At 46.6% G+C, this 21995-nt stretch overlaps 2 protein-coding genes across 16 annotated transcripts in view; one reads left to right on the top strand and one right to left on the bottom strand.

The window, feature by feature from the left end:
* MAP4 (microtubule associated protein 4) overlaps nucleotides 1–5140 on the bottom strand; it is a 191531-nt gene extending 186391 nt beyond the window's left edge. For 3 of the 10 annotated variants that reach the window (XM_078078688.1, XM_078078689.1, XM_078078690.1), the window contains exon 1: nucleotides 4852–5011. The gene's annotated coding sequence lies outside the window, so the exon portion shown is untranslated. Of the gene's footprint in view, nucleotides 1–4851 lie in introns of all 10 variants that reach the window. The other 7 variants (XM_078078687.1, XM_078078691.1, XM_078078685.1 and 4 more) reach the window with 5 other exon arrangements.
* Nucleotides 5112–19759, top strand: LOC144382717 (uncharacterized). Of its 6 annotated transcripts, none has more exons than XR_013450085.1 (4): nucleotides 5112–5168; nucleotides 6654–6744; nucleotides 6947–7063; nucleotides 18158–19759. XR_013450085.1 is itself a non-coding variant. In XM_078078695.1 (4 exons), the coding sequence occupies exons 1-4, from the start codon at nucleotides 5175–5177 to the stop codon at nucleotides 18314–18316; spliced, it is 420 nt and encodes a 139-aa protein (XP_077934821.1). In that variant the 5' UTR covers nucleotides 5128–5174; the 3' UTR covers nucleotides 18317–19759. The 6 variants fall into 6 exon arrangements, 2 of the variants coding, with proteins under 2 accessions (XP_077934821.1, XP_077934822.1); XR_013450089.1 differs by lacking the exon at nucleotides 18158–19759 and adding an exon at nucleotides 8887–9039; XR_013450086.1 differs by lacking the exon at nucleotides 18158–19759 and adding an exon at nucleotides 7156–7372.
* The last annotated feature ends 2236 nt before the right edge of the window (nucleotides 19760–21995 follow it).

Genomic DNA, 21995 nt, shown 5'->3' with positions numbered 1-21995 from the left:
AAAACCCAATTCAGGAACATTCTACAAATAACCGACTGCTACTCTTCAAAGGTGTCAAGGAGAGAAAGGCAAGCAGAGACTAAGAAACTATCACAGATTGTTGGAAACTAGGGAAACAGGACACCTAAATGTAATGTGGTATCCTGGATCAGATCCTGTAATAGAAAAAGGGTATCACTGGGCAAGAACTAGGGAAATGAGAGGAAAGCCTGTAATTTAGTTAAAATAATATTAAACTAATATTGATTTTCTAATTTTAATAAATGTATCACTATATAAGATGTTAACATTAAGGAAAATTAAGTAAAGATTATACGGAAATTCTGGGGCTCCTGGGTGGCTCAGTCGTTAAGCCTTCGCTCAGGTCATGATCCCGGGGTCCTGGGATCGAGCCCCGCATCAGGCTCCCTGCTCTGCGGGAAGCCTGCTTCTCCCTCTCCCACACCCCACCCCCGTTTGTGTTCCTTCTCTCGCTGTGTCTCGCTCTGTCAAATAAATAAATAAAATCTTTAAAAAAAAAAAAAGATTATATGGAAATTCTGTACTATCTTTACAATCGTCTGTAAATCTAAAATTATTTCAAAATAAAATATTTTTTAAACTGCCTTCTTGTAAAGTCAGAAAGAAAGTGAGGAAAAGCGATACATTTTAAAAGAAACTGAAGGGTGCCTGGGTGGCTCAGTCGTTAAGCGTCTGCCTTCGGCTCAGGTCATGATCCCAGTGTCCTGGGATCGAGTCCCACATCGGGCTCCCTGCTTGGCAGGAAGCCTGCTTCTCCCTCTCCCACTCCCCCTGCTTGTGTTCCTGCTCTAGCTATCTCTCTCTCTGTCAAATAAATAAATAAAATCTTTAAAAAAAAATAAATAAATAAATAAAAGAAACTGAAATACTTGCAAACCAATAAAAAGTTCTACGGCGAGAAGATTAACATTTCCGGGCGCCTGGGGGGCACAGTCGGTTAAGCATCAAGACTCTTGGTTTCAGCTCAGGACGTGATCTCAGGTTCCTAAGATAGAGCCACCGGATTCTCTCTCTCTTTCTCTCTCCCGTACACCTCCATGCACACATGTGCTCTCTCCCAAATAAATAAATAATTAAAAAAAAAATTTTTTTAAAGGAAGATTAACTTTTCTACGGTATAAACAAACACCAAAGTAAACTGGATTGACTTTCAAGCTCAAAAATTTAATGACATACAGGGGCGCCAGGGTGGTGCAGTCCGTTAAGCCTCGGACTCTTAGTTTCGGCTCAGGTCGTGATCTCAGGGTGGTGAGACAGAGCCCTGGATCCCTTGGCACTCAGCTTGGAGTCTGCTTAAAACACTCTCTCTCCCTCTCCTCGCCCCCCCCCCACCTCGCACATGCGCACTCTCTCTCTTTCTCAAAAATAAATTAATTAAACAAAAATTTAATGGCATACAAAACAATTCCCATTAGGTCTGTGTCGAGAGATTAGCCCAGAGAGCTCTAAAAAGGTGGTGAATATGATCCCTCATATATGTCAGTTTGCTTTATCCCCTTTCTTGACCATAATTGTCCTCAACACATTCCTAGCAGTTAAGTCCACAAAAACCTGGTTCTAAAAGTGCCATTTAGAAGAACAAAGTGAAATTTGTGATATTTACTCGGTTTCCTTTTCAAATTACCAAATCAAATGAACCACCAGATGACTTCCATTAGGTCAAAATGTTCCTCAGATTTTCTTGCTTTTTAAGGGAAAATAAAATCTACACATCAACTAACCATGCTTAGTATTTAAAAAAAGAAGGGGGGCGCCTGGCTGGCTCAGTTGGTGGACCGAACATGCACTCTTGATCTCAGGGGTCCTGAGTTTGAGCCCCATGCTGGGGGTAGAGATTACTTAAAAATAGTAATAATAATAATTTTTAAAAGAAGAAGAAGAAAAAAAAAAAGGAGGAGGAGAAGAAGGAAGAGAAGGAGGAGGAGGAAGATGCCCTAAATTTGAAGGGTCAACAGCAGAAATTTCAAAAAAAAAAAGAGAGACAAAGGATGGATCAATTGGGGAAAAAGAACAAGATACTGAAATCAGGAAGAACTCTCTGACTAAAGTTAAGTCACCAGGACGCCTGGGTGGCTCAGTAGGTTAAGCGTCTGCCTTCAGCTCAGGTCATGATCCCAGGTTCCTGGGATCGAGCCCTACATCGGGCTCCCTGCTCAGCGGGGAGTCTGCTTCTGCCTGCTTCTCCCTCTGCTTGCCACTCCCTCCGCTTGTGCTCTCGTGCTCTCTGTCAAATAAATTTTTAAAAAATCTTAAAAAAAATAAAGCTAAGTCACCTATCTTGATTACACAAGTCCCCCCTTCACACAAGGGAACACTCACTTCCACAAACACCCCCACCCTATAACCAAAATTAAAACCACAAGGCAGTATCTTTCCCAGCTCTCAATCCATTTCAAGCAAGCTTGGGAAACCTGTCCTACTCTCCCCTGAAAGCCAGAGTATGTAATTAAAAAGTTTTCATATCCTCAAGAAAAATTAAAAACAGAGCTAAGCCACCTGGACATAAGAAAATCCAGGTGCTTCCTTCAGTGTCAGCAAACAATGGAAAATGACTTTTTAATATGTAATGTAAACTTGCTTGTAAATTTGAGAATTTTAACACAGGTTAAATAGGCTGAGATGACAAATATTTCAAGAGATGACTTTAAAAAAAAACAACACTGAGACAGGGTGGGAAAATGTTCTTAGAATCTTCCCAGCACTGTCAAACACTAATGTGTTTGTTCATACAATGGGAAAAGAAGGGAAACTCACCAGGATTCAGTAACTTGATTAAAACATCCCCTAAGAACATCCAGGGCCCTTAGTTCCCATTCTATAATCAACTGCCTTTTTATTACTGATTTGGCTGCCCAGAAACAAAGGAGGTGGCCTAGCCAGCGGATAATTAATTCCAATTGTGTACATGGCACTTTATACTTTCGGTGTAAATAAACTGGTATCTGGCTAATCAGTCTCTGGTGAGATTACTTTGCATGAATAAATTCTCAAGCGCTTGAGTCACTCCTGTCTGAACCAAAAATTTCATGTTTCTAAACTGGGGGGGGAGGGGGGTCAGAGAGACCTTGATGTGGATGCCAGTTCTGCCACATAACTATCTGTGTGACCCCTTATTCTTGTCAGTCTCAATTTCCCCATCTGTAAACAAATACCTACAATTAGTCCCTGGAAGATGGCAAGTGCTCAAAAGGTGACAGCTTTATTATTTTTAAGCCAAATTGGAGAGGAAGACTACCACTGATACAGAACCATTTCACTTGAAAAGGAGTAGTCTGGACCATCAAAGCACTGCATTGGAAAGACACCCCCTGAAGAGAGAGGTCCCCTCCCGGAGAGGTGAGAGGAGCAGAGTTTAAAAGTTGCAAGTAAAGTACCTGCTGCACTGTACAGTTCTCACTTAGCAACTCCAATGTTGTCTACCAAACACCCAGCCGGTAATAGTTAGAGCATGACAACTGTTCACTCTAAATCCATGTGCTCAGCTTGGATTCAGGACTGATTTATAAAAATAGCTGTTGCTGCTGCTCTTTGAATCTCTTTGAGCTGATGACTGGGCAGTGTTACCCTACAGGCCTAGAGCAGCTGTATTCCCTCACCACACCCATTTCTCTGCCTACCCAGCCGAGCTGACGACACCCCCCTCCCATCTCTGCAGCATACTATTCTCCCTCTTCCTGGGCTGAGTGAGCAAATTACAAGCACAAATATCCCCTGATGCAATGCCACAACCATCCCTGGGAAAGAGCAGAGGCAGTTGCCAAAAGCGCAGCAGCAGGGAAACGGGCGGGAGACACACACACACACACACACACACACAGAGAGAGAGAGAGAGAGAGAGAGAGAGAGAAACACTGCAATGCTGTGCAGCCAGGGAGAGCGAATCGAGAGGCCCTAGGGAGCAATAGTGTAACCGAACCAGAGGAGGGAAAGGAGAAAGGGGGTTTCCAGGAGAAAGCTGGGTAACACTAACCCTCCCGAGAAGCACGTTTCACACCGGGTCTGGGTGCTAAAACACAAACCTAAGCGTAATGACTGCCTCCTCCCCAAAGCAGCAAATGCATTTAATTTACACGTTTCTGAGTGGGAGCAAAAAAATCCCAACGTTCCCCCACGGGGTAATTTCACCAAAAAAGAGCTCAGGCAATACACCAGCGGAGAACCTGGTCCAAGTGCTAAATCACAATCTCGGTTCTGGGTAACGTTTCCAACTGTCCCCTCCCGGTCCCTATCCCAATCCTCCCATCCCCACCCTTGCTGCGACGGCTTCGCCCTCCCGCAGCCAGACACACGCTAGTCCCCCAACAGTGCCGGAGGGGACGCGCGCCGGGAGCCCAGGCTGGGGCCCGGTTCTCCAGACCGCCCCTCAGCCCCGCCCGTAACCGCAGACTGGGCACTTTCTCTAGCTCACATCACCCCCACCTCAACTGACCCCCCGAAGTCTCACGGAACGACCTTTGAGTTTTCCTACGCTCCCGAGCCCCACCCAGGGCCCCAGACATCTGCCGACCCTCGCTCCGCGAGCGCAACCCCATCCTCAGCCCGAGGCTTGCCGCTCGGCCCCACGCTTCAGACGCCCGAAGCCCTGGTCCTCTCGGCCCGCTCCGCCCCGAGGGGCCCCCGGATCGCTGAGCGCCCCGAAGCCTCGGAAGATCACGCCCCCAGGCCCCCAGCCCGGCCGCCCCCGCGTCCCGCAGGCCCGCGGCCACCGCCCTTCCCCGCCTCTGGCGGGCCCTGCGGGGTCCCGGGCGGCCGCGGGGCGCGGCTCGGGCAGCCCCCGGGACAGTGGGGAGGCCACCCCTCCGATCGGGCCCCGCCTGTCGCCGCACCTACCCGCCGCCGCCGCGCCGGAGCCGAAGCCGGAGGGAGCCGGGAGAGGGCCGGGAGGAGCCGGGAGAAGTCGGGAGGAGCCGGAGCCACCGAGCGAGCCCGTGGGGCGGGGCGCAGGGAGGCGGCCGCTTCCTCGTCGCCCTCTTGAGGGCCGGCGCGAGGGAGTGGCGCCGCCACCGCCTATCCCGCGGGCGCCGCTGCTCCGACCAATAAACGAGGCGAGGGGGCGGGCGGAGGGCTGTGGCAGGCCAATGGGCGCCGGCCCCGCCGCCTCGACCTCGCCGTGGTAGCGGCGCGAGCGGAGGGCCGTTGGGGGCGAGGTACGCATGGGGGCTTCAGACTCCCGCCTCCCGCCTGCTAGTGCCCGGGCGGCCGGCAGGTAGACCGACCGCCGCCGCGGCTCTGTGGTGGACGTCGCTTCCTTTCAGAATTTGGGTGCCTGGAGCGGGGAGGATGCGAGCGGCCGGGCACACGCGGCCGGGGCCCCGGGTCTCCCCGCCCGCGGGGCCCGCGGGCTCTGTGATGTAACCTGGGCGGGGCGCGGGGCGGGGCCTAGGGCGCGGGCCAGCTGGTCGCGGGAAGGAACCGTGGGGGGACGGGGACGCGGGTGTGGGGCCGCTCCAGGGCTGCGCTGCCACCAGCCACAAGTGACGTGGCTGGTCCAAGTTGAAATGTGCTGTAGGTGAGAATACACATCGGATTTCCGAGACTTAGTACCAAAAAATATATCTCATTCATAATTTTATATTGATTATAAACTGGATAATTGATGACAAAATTGGTTACAGTTTTAGATATATATGGTTAAAGCACATTTAAAATAATTTCATGGGGTTTTTTTGTTGTTATTGTTTGCTTTTTAAAATGTGGCCACTAGAAAACTTAAAATTACTATTTCGGTCACGTTATACATCTGCTGGATAGCAGGAAAAGTGATGGCTAACGCCTGAGTACTTATTATATTCCAGGCTCTCTCGTGTAAGTATGTGACACCTAATAACTCATTTAGCTGTCACAACAATGCTCTACAATTGGTGTTCATGTTCCCATTCTCATTTTACAGATGAGAAACAAACACAGAAGTTTGGTAATTTACCTAATGACAGCAAGCCCGCAATCAGCAGATTGGTGCTTTAACTCAGGCAACCAGGCCTTGGGGCCATGTAGTCAACCTCTAGAGCAGGCTGCTTACCAGAAAGAACACTGGACTTGGTTGAAAGCCCTGGTTTGAGGTCAGCTCTGCTATTTTGTGTGTCACCGTAGAGAAGTTCAGCTTCAGTTGCCTTAGTAAAAATGAGATAATGCAGTCACCGGCCCCTGTCATAGTCCCCATTAGGGTGACCTAGAAGTAGCATAGTGAGGTAGTTAAACTTGGACTGTGGCCCCTGAGTCCCTGTGTACACATCTAGGAACTGCTACTTAGAAGTTATGTGAGCTTGTGGGAGATACTTAATTTCTCTGTACCTCAGTTTCCTCAACTGTAAAATGGGTAATAGTGGCACCTAGTTTATTAGGGTTGTTAGGTGGATCACATTAAAGCGCTTAGATTGGTGCCTAGTACTTAGCAAGCATTTATAGAGTACTGCTCATAATGACTATGAAGGAGCGTTTGTAGCCTATACAAATACAAAGGAATGAAGAGTAGAAGGATAAGTGAAAAAGGCATAGTACTATGAATTTGGAGCCCTGGAAAAAACTTTAGGCCAGTCACAGAGAACTGAAATGACGGATCTAGGTCACAGACCAATTCATAAGGCAGGTGTTGTGGGACCAAACTCAGAGCTTTTCCCCTCTCTCACATGCAGACTCCAAAGCAGGGAAACTGCCGTTGCAAGCCTGAATTCATTCATCCAACAGACACTGAATGAGGACCAGCACATCAGGAAGGCCTGCATGGTGAGGGTCACTTAGAAAAAAGTAAATAAAATAGGCTTCCTGTCCTAGTGAATTAGCATTACTTCATACCAAAGCCCACAGATTTTTGTCCAAGCAGGAGCCTAACTGTTGGGAGGGTGGGAGCTAAATAAGCTTAAAAAACTAAAAAGCCTAAAAAAAGGGTGGGAGCTAAAAGAGTTATTCTGATTCTTCTGCTGCCTAGAGTAACCAGCCCCAGTGCCCGTCCCAGGCTTCAAGAGTGGAATTAGCTTTGAGCTCCTTAGAAGTCAGATGGCTAGAAAAATTCAGAAGTGTTGGACTCTTCTATTCCTTCTTTAAGGTAATAAAGTCACCATGTTATGTGTATCGTGTATCCCAAGATAGTCACTCAAGAGTCATTCTCAATTATCCCCCCACCTCCCCCCATCTCAGGCCTACCAGATGCTCCTTCTGCCTCAGAAACATCTCTACTGGGGCGCCTGGGTAGCTCAGATGGTTAAGCATCTGCCTTCAGCTCAGGTCATGATTCCAGGGTCCTGGGATCGAGCCCCACATCGGGCTCCTGGCTCAGCGGGGAGCCTGCTTCTCCCTCTCTGTCTGCCTCTCCCCCTGCTCATGCTCTCTTTGTTTCTGTATCTCTGTCTCTCAAATGAATAAATAAAATTTAAAAAAAAAAAAGAAAGAAAGAAACATCTCTACCTAAACACTGATGCCCTTCTGGTTCAGTCCCTTTTGTCTTTCCTATGTACTGCCACAGCTACTGCCAAGCCCCCCTTCCACCTGCTTCAGTCCCAGTTACACAACTTAGGCACCACCCTCTCCAGTTCATACACATCCTCCTGCACCCCTTCTATGCCTCTCTCTTACAGCACTTACCACCTATGTGGAATCACTCATGGAAACGTGGATCTGCCCTAATAGATTGTTTCTCAAAGCACAGTTCCTTCTGTTTCCCCACCTCCAATGGGAAAGAACACTTCCTCCAGTGCCAGAGTACCCAGGATGGAAAGCATAGAACCCCAGCAACAGAGTTGGAAAGGATCTTAGCGAACATCCAGTCCCATGTCTAAGGATATATTCTTGAGGCTCTACAAGTTCATAATAAGACATTTTAGGGTTATCTAATTATTTATTATCCATGAAAAGTGTGCTTTATATTTATTCATCCAAATTTTGACCAAAATATTGGCCAGGACACAGACATAAGCAGAACCCAGTGACTTACCATAAAGACTTCCCTCCAGTTTTACCAGAAACTTCTTCAGTTACTTTCCATTGCATTAAAATCCTGAAAATGGTTTTCAAGACCCTATGCAATGATGCTGTCTCTCTGGCTCCCCTCATCATCTGCCTTACATCTTGCTCTGCACAGCATCATCTGCCTTCTTTGTTTCTTGAACTTTCTCTTCTCAGGACCTTCCTCATGCCATTTCCACTGTCTATTCTAATTCGTAGGTAATATGATTTTCTGCATAGAAAATTGGGGGAGAGCTACAAACTATTAGAATTAGTAAGAGTTCAGGGGCGCCTGGGTGGCTCATTCGTTAAGCGTCTGCCTTCAGCTCAGGTCATGATCCCCAGGGTCCTGGGATTGAGCCCCGCATCGGGCTCTCTGCTTGGTGGGAAGCCTGCTTCTCCCTCTTCCACTCCCCCTGCTTGTGTTCCTGTCTCAGTATCTCTCTCTCTCTGCCAAATAAATAAGTAAATAAATAAAATAAGAGTTCAGCTAGGTTATTCCATATAAAGTTAATATATAAGAAGGAATAGCATTTCTATATACCAGTAATCATTTACAAAATATGATAGGAAAAAATAAAATCAATATGCTACCTAGAAATTAACCGTAACAATAGGGTTGTAAGACTTCTATAGAAAAACATTATAGGGGTGCCTGGGTAGCTCAGTCGGTTAAGCATCTGCCTTTGGCTCGGGTCATGATCCCAGGGTCCTGGGATTGAGTCCTGCATCGCATTGGGCTCCCTGCTCAGCAGGGGAGGCTGCTTCTCCCTCTCCCTCTGCTGCTCCCCCTGCTTGTGCTCTCTCGCTATCTCGCTCTGTCAAATAAATAAATAAAATCTTAAAAAAAAAGAAAAGAATTATAAAACTTGACAACTTTTATTTTATTTTATTTTATTTTATTTTATTTTATTTTATTTTATTAAGAGAGAGAAAAAGCCAGAGGCAAGAGGCAGAGGGAAAGGAAGAGAATCCTAAGCAGACTCCACGCCCAGCACAGAGCCCTACACGGGGCTCAGTCTCACAACCTTGAGATCATGACCTGAGCCAGAATCAAGAGTTGGACACTTGGGCGCCTGGGTGGCTCAGTTGGTTAAGCAACTGCCTTCGGCTCAGGTCATGATCCTGGAGTCCCGGGATCGAGTCCCGCATCGGGCTCCCTGCTCACGAGGAGTCTGCTTCTCCCTCTGACCCTCCCCCCTCTCATGTGCTCTCTCTCTCATTCTCTCTCTCAAATAAATAAATAAAATCTTTAAAAAAAAAAAAAAAAAAAAAAAAAAAAGAGTTGGACACTTAACTGACTGAGCCACCCAGTCACCCCAAAAACTGACAACATTTAGAAGAAAATACATTTATGGAGATATCTTGATGCTCTCAAGGTGGGAATTTCTGGCTGAAATTTCCTGGTACCAACACTTGTCAGAAAAATACACAACGCTTACATACCAGTTATTGTCATAATTTATAATGTTTATGTTAGAATTCCATGGGGAGAGGGAAATAAAAGTACATGGATTAGGATTTGAATAGGATAGGGTCATAGAATTAAGAGCCAGGAGGGTTTTTTGGATCGTTTAGCCCAAACCTTTTTCAAGTGAGGTAATTGAGACATGTTGAAGTCCCACAAAAAAGTGGCAGAATCCAGACTTGAACCTATTTTCTGATTTTCAGGCAGCAGCTTGTTGCACCCACCCCTTCTTTCATCTTTAAAATGGTGTAGCATAGGGGCGCCTGGGTGGCCCAGTTGTAAAGCGTCTGCCTTCGGCTCAGGTCATGATCCCAGGGTCCTGGGATCGAGCCCCGCATCCGGCTCCCTGTTCCGCGGGAGGCCTGCTTCTCCCTCTCCCACTCCCCCTGCTTGTGTTCCCTCTCTTCCTGTGTCTCTCTCTGTCAAATAAATAAATAAAATCTTTAAAAAAATAAAAATAAAATAAAATGGTGTAGCATAGGGATGCCTGGTTGGCTCAGTCAGTGGAGCATGCAACTCTTGATCTCAGGGTTGTAAGTTCAAGCCCCATGTTGGGTGTAGAGATTACTTTAAAAAATAAAATAAAACCTTAAATTAATTAATTAGTTAATTAATTAAAAATGGTGTAGCGTAGTGGCTGCAAACATTATAGACTAACAACTCAAAAGCTCCCCACTTTAGTGCCTGGACACTTAAAATACTTACCTACCCTGACACCTTTGCAATTGGGATAGCTATGTGCCTCACTGGATGAAGCTTTCAGATAAGTCTTTTTTTTTTTTTTTTTTTTTTCAGGTAAGTCTTTATAAAAAGACAAACTCAGGGGCTCCTGGGTGGCTCAGTCGATTGAGTGTTCGACTCTTGATCTCAGCTCAGGTCTTGATCTCAGGGTCTGGAGTTCAAGCCCAGCATGGAGCCTACTTAAAAAAAAAAATTTGAGCTGCCCGGAATACAGACACAATGCCTAGAGGTGATGCAGCCATCTTAAGACAGTAAGGACAAAAGTCATGGGCTGAGGGTGAGGAGTAGGAAGATAGGAGGAGACTAGGTCCTTAGCATCCTTCAGCAGCTACACTAATCTGACTGTCCCCCTCTGGGCCTCTTGTAAAGTGAGAAAAGTAACCCCTATCTCCTAAAGCCATCATTAGTCAATAAATCTCCATTGGTGTAAGCCACCATTAGTCTCTCTTATTTGCCGCCATAGGCAATCTGAACTGGCACATACAGTAAAAGCCCTGGACTACAAGTTGAGAAACCCCATTATAGTCCTCGCTCTGCCAGGAACAAGCTGTGTGGCCTTGGGCAAGCCATTTCCCATCTCTGGGCCTCAGGTTCCTCATCTTTATCAGGGGAAGTAGAACAGGATGGTCTTTTCACCTCTCACTTTCACAGTGATTTCATTCACTGTGCATGCTACGTAATGTGCAATGTGGGACTTCCTTTCCCTCGAATAAGACTACTTCTTTCAAGGTTCACTGTTTCCTTTTTCCCATAACCACAAGACTAGTTACAAAGACCTGTCCCTATCAAGTGGATGGATGAAACACACACTTTTGGGACATTCCCTGTACACAAATTCCCCCCAGTAGGTCCCTATTCCCTCTTCCTTTGGTTAGTTTCATTCACCCATCCCCAGAGGGAGCTCAAAGAGGGTTCTACTCTAAAACTAATGGGGGGGGGGGGGTTGTTCCTGGGTGGCTCAGTCGGTTAAGCATCTATCTGCCTTTGGCTCAGGTCATGATCCCTCTCTCTGTCTGCCTGCCTCTCTGCCTACTTGTGCTCTCTATCTCTCTGTCAAATAAATAAATAAAATCTTAAAAATAAAATAAATAAAACTAATGGAGCGGAGCACCTGGGTGGCTCAGTTGGTTAAGCAGCTGCCTTCGGCTCAGGTCATGATATCAGGACCCTGGAATGGAGCCCCACATCACATCAGGCTCCCTGCTCAGCAGGGAGTCTGCTTCTCCCTCTGCCCCTCCGGCTGCTTGTGTGCTCTCTCTCTGTCTCTCTCTCAAATAAATAAAAATAAAATCTTTATTTTTTTTAAAGATTTTATTTATTTGGGGCGCCTGGGTGGCTCAATTGGTTGAGCGACTGCCTTCGGCTCAGGTCATGATCCTGGAGTCCCAGGATCGAGTCCCACATCGGGCTCCCTGCTCAGTGGGGAGTCTGCTTCTTCCTCTGACCCTACCACCTCTCATGCACTCTCTCTCTCTCACTCTCTCTCTCTCAAATAAAAAAAAAATTTTTTTTTAATTATTTATTTGACAGAGACACAGCGAGAGAGGGAACACAAGCAGGGGGGAGTGGGAGAGGGAGAAGCAGGCTTCCTGCCAAGCAGGGAGCCCGATGCGGGCCTCGATCCCAGGACCCTGGGATCATGACCTGAGCCGAAGGCAGACGCTTAACGACTGAGCCACCCAGGCGCCCCAAAAATAAAATATTTAAAAAAATTAAATTAAATTAATGGATCACTCTGCCCACCTCTGCCTTAAACTTGCTATGTGCTATGTAATTTCTCCTCTTGGGGCCTCAAACTCATGGTTTATTAAATGAGAGGGTTGCAGACCCTCAAAGGGCCCTTCAAGTTCCGGAATTCTGAGACTAAATTACACCTTCTAAATTTCATCTCACTTTGGCATAGTGCTTCCCCGGTTGCTAAGTGCTTTGCTGTCTGGTATTGTAGGTTAGCTTTTCTATAACTCTAAGACAGGGCTTGTATTATCATCCGTATTTTGAAGTTGAGGAAACAGATTCAGGGATGTGGAGTGATATGCCCAAGATCACACAATTAGTAAGTGGCAGATCTGGAACTAAAAACCACAACCTTTGATTCCTTGCTCAGTACTCTTTCCACTACACCTTGATTTTTGAATTTTTTTTTTCTTTCCCTTTTCTCTCCAGGACCCACTTCCTGGCTGCAAATCACAACTGCTCTTAGCGATGACCCCAAGACTGCTCACAGTAATGCCCTCAGTTGCAGGCACTTGGCAGTCTCTCCAGATACCTGGCTTTCCCTCAATCCTTCTTTCATCCTCTGTCCTGATCCCTCAGTCCCAGTAAAACCTTCTGGTTTCTTCCCAACTGACTCCAAGCATCCCATCCCATCTAGAGCTCCACTAGATACATCAATGTCTTGAACTACAGTCTGGCCCTTTGTAAGCCAATGTACTTGAAGCAACTCTCATTTTGGTTCTGTTATTCTTCTTCACCTCACTCTTCACTCCATCCAACCTCTTCTTCATCATCTGAAATCCCTAAAGAGATGGGACATGGTCAAAGAAGATGGGAACTGGGAGGTCCTTTGAGATCTTCCAGTCCAAAGGCCAAGCAGAAACTGTAAATGAGAAAGTTGATTGGTTATAATATAAGAGTTGGGGGGCACCTGGGTAGTCAGTCGGTTGACCGTCAGACTCTTGGTTTCGGCTAAGGTCATGATCTCAGGGGTTGTGGGATAGAGCCCCGGGTCAGGCTCTCTGCTGCCCCTCCCCTACCCCGCTCACACACACTCTCTCAAATAAAATATTTATTTTTTAAATTTTATTTATTTATTTGAGACAGAGAGAGAGAGCACAAGCAGGGAGGAGGGTCAGAGGGAGAGGGAGAAGCAGACTCCCCACCGAGCAGGGAGCCCGACATGGGGCTCGATCCCAGGACTCTGAGATCATGACCTGAGCCGAAGGCAGCCTCTCAACCAACTGAGCCACCCAGGCGCTCCTCAAATAAAATATTTTTAAAATTAATTAATTAAAATACTCTGTAGGACAAATACATCTGTGGACTGATGGCTCTTGGGTTGCCAACTCGCAACCTCTGCTCTGGTCCAAACCCGTCACCCCGCTGATAAGGAGGCTGATGTCATGCAGCAGATCAGCAGGAGAGAGGGAGGCAGGACCCAGATCTCACACCTGTTCAGAGTTCACCGTCATCACTCACAAGCCGGAAAGCAACTCTGGCTGATTTAACAAGCCTCTAGTGAGAGCCTGCTCTGAGAAAGATGTTCTTACAGGGGACAAAGAGGAAGGGATTCTTTTAGAAGATGCCTGCCTTAGCTCCTTGGCACTTTTTCACTTTGCTTGGGATCACACATTTGGCAGCTTGGGACCGACTAACATACTTAGGAAAGAGATGCTCATGTCCATGGAGTTCTTGTGGGCACAGTCCACACTGACTAGGATTCCAGGGACTTTGCAGGAGAGCATTTTCTAAACTTTTTGTTTGGAAGTCATTTCAAACTTACTGAAAAGGTGCAAGGATAAAAATAGTACTCTCGTATATCCTTTACCAAGATTCACCTCTTCTCAACACTTTGCTCAGTTGCTCTAAGTACTGCACACACATCAAACACAGGTATTTTTGGAGTCATTAGAGTGTAGGTCACATACATGGTGGCTTTTGACCCCTAAATACTTCAGTATGTATTCCCAATAATAAAGATCTATCTTACAACCGCAATACAGATATCAACTCAGTAAATTTAAATGGACTTTGGGGCGCCTGGGTGGCTCAGTCGGGTAAGCGTCTGCCTTCGGCTCAGGTCATGATCCCAGGGGCTTGGGATCGAGCCCCAAACCCCATGTCAGGCTCCCTGTTCAGCGGGGAGCCTGCTTCTCCCACTCATGCTCACTCTCTCAAATAAATAAATAAATAAAATCTTGAAAAAAATTTTAAATTGACTCAGGAGTTTGACCTCATCTACCATCCATATTCCAGTTTTGTCACTTGACTCAGTTATGTCCCTATTTTCTTTCTCCTCCTGAACAGGATCCAGTGTAGGATCGAATAACACATTCAGCTGTTATGTCTCTTTAGTTTCCATTAAAGTGGAACATCTTCACAGCCTTTGCGTGTATATGTGTGTGTGTGTGTTTTTTTTTTTTAAAGATTTTATTTATTTATTTGTCAGAGAGAGAGAGAGCACAAACAGGGAGAGGCAGCAGGCAGAGGGAGAAGCAGGCTCTCCGCTGAGCAGGGAGTCTGATGCGGGACTCGATCCCAGGACCCTGGGATCATGACCTGAGCCGAAGGCAGGCGCTTAACCGACTGAGCCACCCAGGCATCCCTATGTGTGTGTGTTTTATGACATTAACACTTCTGAAGAATACAGCTTTTTTTTTTTTTTTTTTAAGAATATATCTCATTTGGGCATCTGATGTTTTCTCAAGGTTAGATTCAGTCTGGAATACTATGGAAGTGATAGTGTGTCCTCAGGGCATCATACCAGGAGGCATGGGGTGTCCATCTGCCCCTCACTAGTGATGTGAATTTTAATCGAGTCATGGTGATTTTTTTTTCTGATTTTTCCAATGTATTGTTACTGTATTTTCCCCCTTGGAACTAATAAGCAATCTGTGGAGAGACACTTTAAGACATGCTGACATCCTGCCTCTCTTCAAAATTATCCCCTAGATTTCACATCCATTCATGAGTCTTGCCTAAACCAGTCTCCACTGTGATGGTTGCACAGCGGTAGAGTCTCTGGTCCACTTGACTGTCCACATTTACCTGTTGACACTCAGCATTTTGAGATAAACTATATGCCTCCCATCTGGAGGAGTGCAGTGTGGGCCTCTGTCAAGGTATGTGAGATCTGGAGTTCCACCAGAAAATGTATTCATGACTAATGGGAATAGAGGGAAGGGAGAGAGCCTACCTTGCCTAGTCGTTGAGAGTAGATACAGGGTGAACTGGGACAGTCACTCCACGGGTCCCAGCTGAGACCTTCAGAGAAGCAAAACAGCATAGAAGAATATGCTTCCCACAGTATCATTTTCAAATTCTGTCTCTTCCCTTCACCTGCATTGGGACAGCTCACCTAGATTCTCTTGGCCTGTTTCCTAACTTGTGATATGGACCAATTCTTAGCTCAGATGCTCATTGGAAGATTAAAAGAAACAATGCTCATATGTTACTGGACACGTAGAGTGCTAAATGGGAGGTGCATATTATATAGAAGATGGGAAAATTATGTCGTGCTTGAATTTGTTTCATTTCAACAAATGTCTATGGAGAACCTATCATGTACCAAGGCATTGTGCTTGGAGCTAGAAGCTAAATAAATCAACCCTCAAAAAGCTCACAATCCAGAGAAAGAAAAAGGCAAACTTAATTCCACCCCTGGGTATTTAGCCAAGAAAATTAAAACATATATCTACACAGATTTGTTTAAGAATGTTCACAGCAACAATATTCTTTTTTTTTTAATTGTAGTTGACAATGGGCAACTATATTCTTAATAGCTCCAAACAGGAAACAGCCTGGACATCTATCAACAGGTGAATAGATAAACAAAAATTATAGTACATCCATACAATGGAATACTACTCAGCAATAAAAAGGAACAAACAAGTGCTTTTATGTAACAGGTCTGAATTTCAAAAACATGCTGAGTGGAAGAAGCCTTAGGTAAGAGTATACAGTGTGTGATTTCATTCATATGAAGTTCTAAAACAGGAAAAACCATCAGAAGAGTGGTTACCTGGGGTGGAGGCAGGGAGGAGGTTGCTGGGGAGCTATTTGGGTGATGCTAATGTTCTATATGTTATTAGGGGTTGGATTGAACAGGTGTTTGCACTTGTCCAAATTCAGCAAATGTACACTTAAGATTTGTGTATTTCATTGTATTCGAATTTCACATCAAAATAGAAAACTGTTGGGGCGCCTGGGTGGCTCAGTAGACTGAGTGTCCAACTCTTGATTTTGGCTCAGGGCATAATCTCAGGGTCCTGAGATGGAGCCCCATCTGCAGCCCTGCACTTGGTGTGGAGTTGGCTTGGGATTCTCTCCCTCTGCCCCTGCCCCCACTCACTCATGCTCTCCCTCTCTCTCTCTCAAATAATTTTTTTTAAGATTTTATTTATTTATTTGATAGAGAGAGCACAAGCAAGGGGAGTGGCAGAGGGAGAGGGAGAAGCAGACGCCCTGCTGAGCAGGGAGCCCGATGCGGGGCTCGATCCCTGGACCCTGGGATCATGGCCCGAGCCAAGGGCAGATGCTTAACTAACTGAGCCACCAGATGCCCCTAAAATCTTTTTTAAAAAATAGAAAAAAAAAGTAAAAAAGATTGAACTCTGATTAATAGTATACATCTAGAAGTATTTCAAGAGAAATGTACTGATGTCTAGAATTTATTTTGACACGTATCAAAAAACATGGGTTAATAACAGATGGAGAGCAGCATAGAAAGATAAATAGATACATAATAAAAACAAGCTTGATAAAGTGTTAACAGTAGAAACAAAGATGCTAGAGAAATGGGTGTTAACTGTAAAATTCTTTCAACTTAGCTGTGCATTTGAACTGTTTCACCATAAAATGTTGGGGGCGAGGGAGGAGACAGTGCTATGTGATTCAAGTCAGACTTTGATAAATGGTATGGTAGAGAAATTGTTTCTGCTGGGGATGGATGGTAGCAGGGGTCAAGGGTGGTCTCCTAGAGGAGGAGTCCTAGGAAATGAGCCTGAAAGAGAAGATTTTAAAGGCAGAGGAAGGAAAGGGGGAAGAGGGCATGGCATACCAGTAGGAAAAACAGGGCAGTGGGAAAATGCAAGGCCCCTTTGGGAAGCTTCGAAGCAGCAGAGGGACTTTGGGGGCAGAGCGGCAGGAGAGGAGGTCAAGGTGAAGAACTGTGCCCAAACTGGGACAGCCTTGAAAGACAGACAAGGGCATCTGGTTTTGCCTCCGGAAACAATGGGAGCCACCGAGCTGGACAGGCATGCACACGTGCGTGTGTGTATGTGTGTGTGTGCACACGTGCAAGGCTTTGTCATCTGACAGCCAGAGTAGAGGAACAGCAGAGTAGGTGGTCCAATTTTTCTACTGCTTTTATTAGCCAGTTGACAAGGAGGGCAATTTTTGTGACAGAAAAATGGTTAAGAGGCGACCTTCCCAGAGGTGAGACGTCTTTAAGTGAGTCAGGAAGATAATTCAGTCTGTCCTAATTCCCAGCTCTCTTGAACTTTGATCTCCCTCAAGACTTCCTTTTCCCTTTGAAGCAGTAGGCTGTCCGTTGACCTGCCTCTGACCCTCAGCCACAGTCCAGAAGATGCAGCTCACCCTCCAGCGAGAACACACTGAAAGTTGGAACTCCTCATCTGGGAATTTGGGTGGTGCGGTCCTGCTTGTCCTCCATGCTTCCTTCCAGCTCCAAGATGTCTCTATCCTGGTCTTCTTGCAACCAGCCTCCCAGGCTCTCAGAGGTTCACTTTCCAGCTCCCTGGCTGTTGGTCTAGTGACTAGGAGTCAAGAGTTTTCAAACGTGCATTTTCCCCTTGACTTGCAGGGGTCTTTCTGATCACGGCCCCATGGTCTTACCCATCTTGTCTCCTTCCTCCCAGTCAAGGCTGTCGCTCTCACCGCAGCGTCCAGCTCCAGCTCCTGGCTGATCTGGGAAGAGCCCTGCTGGCAAATCAGGGGTCTCTGAGCCTCAGGGGCTGAATGTGTGAAAGGCTGACAATTGCCCCCTCCCTGAGGCCTGCTCCACCACACGTTCCCAGCTTCTCTCCTCCATGCCTTCCTTCCATTTCCCGAAGTTCGCAGGGGACACGTAGTGACTCACCTGGATCGTCACAGCCCTCCTTTGCCCAGTAGCAGCCTATGTGGTGGTCCTCACACCAGCCCTGCAAGGACAGGACAGAAATGCCCCATTTTCTCAGCCCTCACTGAGTTCAGAGAGAGCCCAAAGTTTAACACACATCAGCTTTAATTCTCACAATGTTTCCTCTTTGACAGATAAGGAACTTAAGTCTCAGAGAGGCTGTACAAGTTGTCCAAGGTCACGCAGCCAGTTCCAAGAAATTCACAGCCAACGTATCAAAAGGAACAGTTACACGGTGTTCTATGCACCCAGCACCGATTTTTAAAGGTATATTCTACCATCCCCACAACTAGACTCCAGCAGGCCCTGAGGAGCCTGCCCAGGGGCCCAGGCGTACCCACGGGAAGATGAGGGGAGGGGGTTGCTCATCAGTCTGGGAAAAGGCCCAGAGGTGGCATTCGTTGCTCCCTGAGGGACAACAGGAGTTCCCCAGACTCACCCATTCACTGAGCAAATCCTGACAACTTGCCCTGAGGGTCAGCTGTTGAGGGGAGAAAGAGAGCAGCGGGGAAGAGTCTTCCAGACTCTCTCAGACACGGAGTCAAGAAGCGAAGAAATGGCGAGGCACACGCAGGGCCAGCATTTCCAGAGAAGCAGGAGCAGAGAGGGAGGGCAGACTTGAACAATGGTGAAGGACCTTTGATGGGGGAAATGAACGAAAGAAGTGCACACACACGATCTCCAGGGCACTTCACGGTTTTCTCCTGGGAAAATCTGTAGCCAACTGAAAAGCTGTGCACCCACAGTGAGTGGCCTCAAAAGGTCTCAGTGGACTTGGGACAGAGACAGCGTCTGCTGCCACGGTCGACAGGGGTCCCTCCAGGCCTCCGACGCTCTCTGCACAGGCCGACCACACATGTAACCTTCTGTGAGTGTGCCCAGCACCACACCTGTGGGCTCAGTAAAAGCACTGGGAGAATGCAGCTCGGAAGCCACGCCCCCCAGGAGGCTTCCCCCGACTCTCCTGGGGGAAAGAGTTTTCTTGTCCTCAGGTTATCTTCCCATCAGACCCCTAGTGTTTCCTGCCCTGGGCTGAGCCACGTCGGAGTTCTCCATGGCGTGCGGTGCTATGTCTTCACTGTGTTGTTCATTTTTACTACCTCACCTTTACCTCCAGGGCTCAGGGTCCGCTGGGTAGATAACACCAGGGCAGGACTCCTGCATCCCCCAAGGAGGCTGGGTCCCTCTGGGTCCCACTTGGCCCTAAGAGCCCCTGAGTTCTGAGCAGACAAATCCCATCATCACCATGGTGATCTAAAATATATCCAAAAATGCTTTTGAGATTTTTCTCTTTCACAGGTAGAGCCTAGTTCCCCTCCCTTTGCATGTGGGCCAGACTTGGTGACTTGCTTCTAATGCATAGAATGTGGAAGAAGGGATGCCCTGACTGGAAGGTCAAGCAATGAAACGGTTATAGCTTCCTCCTGGCTCCTTCCTCTGGGACCGCTCACTCTGGGGGAGGTCAGTTAGTATCCTTAGGACACTTGAGCAGCCCTATGGAGATGGCCCTGTGGGGAGGAAGCGAAGTCTCCCAACAAAGCCAGCACCAGCGGTGTTCGAGTGAGCTGCTGCACAGGGGCGTCCCCCAGCCTCAGTCAGGCCTTCAGATGACTGTGGCCCCAGCAACACGTGCTTGCAGGGCTTGAGACTCCAAGCCAGACCGACCAGCCAAACCACGCTCAAATTCCTGATCCGCAGAAACTGTGAGAGATAATAAATGTTTCTTGTCGAATCAAGCCACCAAGTTTGGAGGTAATTTGTTGCACAGCAGTAGATAACGAGGACATTATCCTTCTCCCCACTGCCTCTCTCCAAGCTCCCTCTGCTGCAGCCAAACTCCACCACTCACTGTGTAAAGCAGTACATTTTGACTGAGAATCTTCTGTGTGCCAGGCCTGGCCAGACACTGGGAATGTGGCACTGAGCCGGCTAGACCAGCGTGGGCTCTGTCCTCATGAGCTTAAGGGGTCACACACTTCAGACATTCACATATCCGCTTTGGCCCATGTGCCTTCCATCCAGAAAGCTCGCCCCTGCCCACCCCTCATACGACACTCTGCACATGTTTTAATTGACTTTTCTCCTTCAGCGCTGAACCCAAATGTCTCCTCCATGAAGCTATTCTGGTTACCCCACTGGATGTTATGTTTCTCATCTCTGAACTCCTGTAATACTTTATCTCAACCTTAGTTTGGCCACTTAGTGTCTTCTTTATGATTATGTTTATAACCTCCCCTATTAGCTGCCGTAGACTCCTTGAGGTGGATGCCTTATTCATATCTGTATTCGCTATATAACCAGTGTACAAAGTGCCATGTGCACAGTTAGCATGCAAGAAATGTACATTATGCAAATGAACATGTGAATGGCTTGTCCTTAGCTGAAGGGCAGCAGAGAAAAACAAATGCAATGGTAGGAAGTTGGGGGAGGGAGGCGCCTACCACTGGGAGAAAGAGCAGGACGTTATCTATGAACTAGACTCTATTAGATTTTAATAATATGCACCATATAACACCTCTATGATCCAGCAATTCTTCTAGGCACACACATAAGAGAAATAGACGCATGTGTCCAAAAAAAGATTTGTACAAAAATGTTCAGAGGGCTGCCTGGCTGCCTCAGTCAGAAGAGGGTGCGACTCTTGATCTCAGGGTCATGAGTTCAAGCCCCATGTTGGGTGAAGAGATTACTTAAAAAAAAAAAAAATTTTTTTTTAAATGTTCTGAGCATCTTCATGCATAAGAAGCAAAAACTAGAACTAACCTAAAAATCCACAAAGGAATAGATACATGAACTGTGGTATAGTTATAAATGGAACACTGCCCAGCCATAAAAAAATAACTTACTACCAGCACACGCACTACCCAAGGTAAATCTCACAAATATCGTATTGAGCAAAAGAAGCTGGACACAAAAAAGTTGATAAATACAATAATAAGTGATTCCATTTATACAGCATTCAGAACAGGCAGAACCAATCTATGGGGAGAGAAGTTAGAACAAGGATCACCTCTGGGGGAGGTCATTACCTAGGATGGAGAAGCAGGAGGGAATTTCCTAGGGTGCTAAACTTTTTGATCTAGGTAGTGGTTAAATGGATCTATACGCAGGTAAAATGAATTGACCCGTATATATGTTGTGTTTTACTGCATGTAAATTATACCTTAATTAAACAAAACGAATAAAATGTTAGTAACCCTGTGCTCAGCCTGGAACAGGGCAACTAAAGGGACCCCATAAAAAACTGCTGTAAGGGCTCCTTTTCCTGCTTTGGTCCTTGCTAGGACCTACACCTGCGCCTTATGCAGGCCTTATAGAGCAGATAATACAGGTCCTCCTTGTAAAGGTCAAGGATTTAATGAATTTTTTGGAGCCTTCCGGCGCAATAGATAACATCTAAGGAGTGACTGGGAGGGGTCGTCAGGAACCAAGACCACTGACTCATCAAGACCCCTTGCTCCAGGGCATAAATGGTTTACGGAGGACACCTAAACACTAGTCTTTGTTCCTGGATTAGTGAGAAGACGTGTGTACCAGACACTGTCCTCAGTAAAAACCCCAGGCCCGGGGCACCTGGCTGCCTCACTTAGAAGAGCATGCAACTCTTTTCTTTGCTTTTTTAAGATTTTATTTTTAAAGAATCTCTACACCCAATGTCCCAATGTGGGGCCCAAACTTACAATCCTGAGATCGAGTCTCATACACTATCAACTGAGCCAGCCAGGCACCCCAAGCATGCAACTCTTGATTTTGGGGGTTATGAGTTTGAGCCCCAGTTTGGGTGTAGAGATTACTAAAAAAATAAACTTAAAACAAAACAAAACAAAACCCAGGCCCCAAGCGAAGGCAAGACTCACTTTCCAAGTCTCCCAGATGCTCTGTCCGTATCTAGAGTCTCTCTCCACATCTTCAGAAAACTTTCCTCTCACTTGCTCTTGGCTCAAATTTAATTTCCATCCTGCAAGAAGCCAA

The sequence above is a fragment of the Halichoerus grypus genome, chromosome 1 (genome assembly GCF_964656455.1).
Source record: "Halichoerus grypus chromosome 1, mHalGry1.hap1.1, whole genome shotgun sequence".
In the NCBI taxonomy this organism is placed as follows: domain Eukaryota; kingdom Metazoa; phylum Chordata; class Mammalia; order Carnivora; family Phocidae; genus Halichoerus; species Halichoerus grypus.
The sequence above is the reverse complement of the archived record's forward strand: the minus strand, read 5'-3'. Positions and strand labels throughout refer to the sequence as shown.